Source organism: Nestor notabilis, unplaced genomic scaffold (genome assembly GCF_000696875.1).
Source record: "Nestor notabilis isolate BGI_N333 unplaced genomic scaffold, ASM69687v1 scaffold20729, whole genome shotgun sequence".
In the NCBI taxonomy this organism is placed as follows: domain Eukaryota; kingdom Metazoa; phylum Chordata; class Aves; order Psittaciformes; family Psittacidae; genus Nestor; species Nestor notabilis.
The window spans coordinates 1,177-3,217 of record NW_009944334.1 but is presented as its reverse complement, the minus strand read 5'-3'; the positions used below and the strand labels follow the sequence as shown (position 1 = coordinate 3,217).

Here is a 2,041-nt window from a genome sequence, read left to right as displayed (position 1 = left end):
ACCCAGCAGGGCATGGGGCTGGGCCAGCCGTGTCCCAGCAGTGTCCCCACAGGGGCTGCCCCACTCTCAGCAGAGCTGCTGCCGTGCCCCCTGCTTGGCTCCTCCACCCCATGTGGCCCTGCTGGCCAAGGCAGCCCCTTACCCCTGTGCACCAGGTAGTAGTAGATGAAGATGCCCACGAGGCACGTGACAACCATAGCAGCGACAGGGATGAGCACTGAGAGCGAGGAGCGCCTGCCCGACTCTGCGAGGAGACAGCCGGTGAGGCACCACGCAACGCTGAGACACCAAGTGCCCAGAGCTGCCTTGCTCCAGGGCCAGTCCCGCAGGGATCCCTCATGGGGATAGAGAGGAGCAGGAGGATTTGTGCTGGCACTGTAGTCAGACCCTGCTCTCCCAGAAATACCCATGGGCCAGGCCAGCTCCTCCCAGTGCTGTAGCAGCACCTGATCTCTGCTCTGAACCAGTCTGGCACTGGGCACTTACCGCAGATCACATCTGAAGTGTTGGTCCCTTTCACCTTCACCATCAGCCCCTTTTCTTCACAGCTGCGGGAAGAACTAGACCGTGTAACCACAGTAGCCTGAGCACATGGGAAGCCCAAAGAGGAGCAGCTGCTCCATGTCCTGCACCGAGCCTGCCAGGCTCCAGAGGGACAAGTGGCCAGGGGCCAGCGCTGTGTGATGGGGACACCAGGTACGCAGCAGAGCCCCACACCAGGATCCTGGTCTGGAGGTGCTGAAACTGCTGAAGATGGGGACAAGTCTGGGGACAAGGCACAGGAGGGAGTGAACGTCTGAGACCTGCCCAGTCAGGGAGATGAAGGGCTCGGGCACCGCGGCTCCTGCAGAACAGCTAGGAGGGGACTTGATGACAGGCTACAAGTGGCTCCGTGGGGAGGTAATGACAGTGTGGACATCCCTGAAGGGGCGAGCCCTCTGCACACACGCAGAGAGATGGTCACAAGCACCTGAATGTCTGCCTCGGGCTCAGCCACACCACCCTGGACCCCGCCACACTCACAGCTCTGCTCCTATGCCAGCCTGATGCTGTGTCGCACAAACTGCCCAGCCATCCGCTCCCCAAGGCCACTAAGGAGGTTGGCAGCAGAGGATGTGCTCGGAGGGATGTGGAACAGCTGGGGATGGGTGAAGGATGTGGTCAGCACTCAGACAATACCTTGTCCAGGGATGGCATGGCTCAGTTTTGGAAGAGACATTGGAGAAGGTGCCTTCTGCACAGGGCTCACATGGGGATGACATCCGGGCCATGGCTTTGGCTGAAGGAGCAGAGGTTGCAGGAAGGTCAGTGCAGGCAGCAGGGGCAAGGGGCTGTGGCAATGCTGCCAGGCATAGCAGCAGGCACAGCGCTGCTGGAGCCCTGCCAGGGGCACCTTGCTGGAGGAGCACCCCTTTCTCTGGAGGACCCGAGGTCAGTGCTGCCAGAGCTTCTGTCCTCCCCCCCTGCCATGAAGCCAAAGCCGTGCGGGCAGGGCTGGTTCTCCACGCACGTCTGGCAGCTGGTGTCGGAGCAGTGCATGCCAGCCCGGCACTGGCACACTGTGTTGTGCGTCGCGTTGCCGTGTGTCTTCACGATGAGGCCAGTGTCTGGGCAAAGGGAGCAGGGGCGAGGTGAGACACTGGGTGAGTGAGCCTGGGGGCAAAGCAGGGCTGGTGGGCATGGGGAGCACTTACTGTCTTCACAGATATCGTGGGGGGCACAGTGCCTCTCCTTGGTCCAGCTCTGCTGGTAGTGGCCGCTCTCGCAGGGGGTGCAGACAGAGTCCTCTGTACCACTGCATTCAGAGACCAGCTTTTCCCCTGTAATAGAGGCGGTGAGGAGGGGGCGAGGAGGGGTGAGGAGGCTTCCCCCTCCCCGGGCAGCAGCTCTGCCAACAGGATATGGGAGTACTGGCAGTGGTGAGTGCTGATGCTGCTTTGGCAGCCAGGGCTGCCGGGTCAGCTCCCCGGTGGGGAGGGATGATCGTGCTGGGGCAGGACAGCACGGGGAGGGGGGGGGGGGGGGGGGCATTCACTGCCTT

The 2,041-nt window shown here is 62.3% G+C and overlaps 1 protein-coding gene across 1 annotated transcript in view; it reads right to left on the bottom strand.

The window, feature by feature from the left end:
* Positions 1-2,041, bottom strand: part of CD40 (CD40 molecule, TNF receptor superfamily member 5) — a gene marked incomplete at both ends in the record, with an annotated part of 2,929 nt that overhangs the window by 461 nt on the left and 427 nt on the right. The window contains 5 exons of the mRNA XM_010022388.1: positions 143-244; positions 487-548; positions 1,180-1,282; positions 1,467-1,607; positions 1,695-1,820. Coding sequence (XP_010020690.1) covers positions 143-244; positions 487-548; positions 1,180-1,282; positions 1,467-1,607; positions 1,695-1,820 — 534 coding nt within the window. The remainder of the gene's footprint in view (positions 1-142; positions 245-486; positions 549-1,179; positions 1,283-1,466; positions 1,608-1,694; positions 1,821-2,041) is intronic.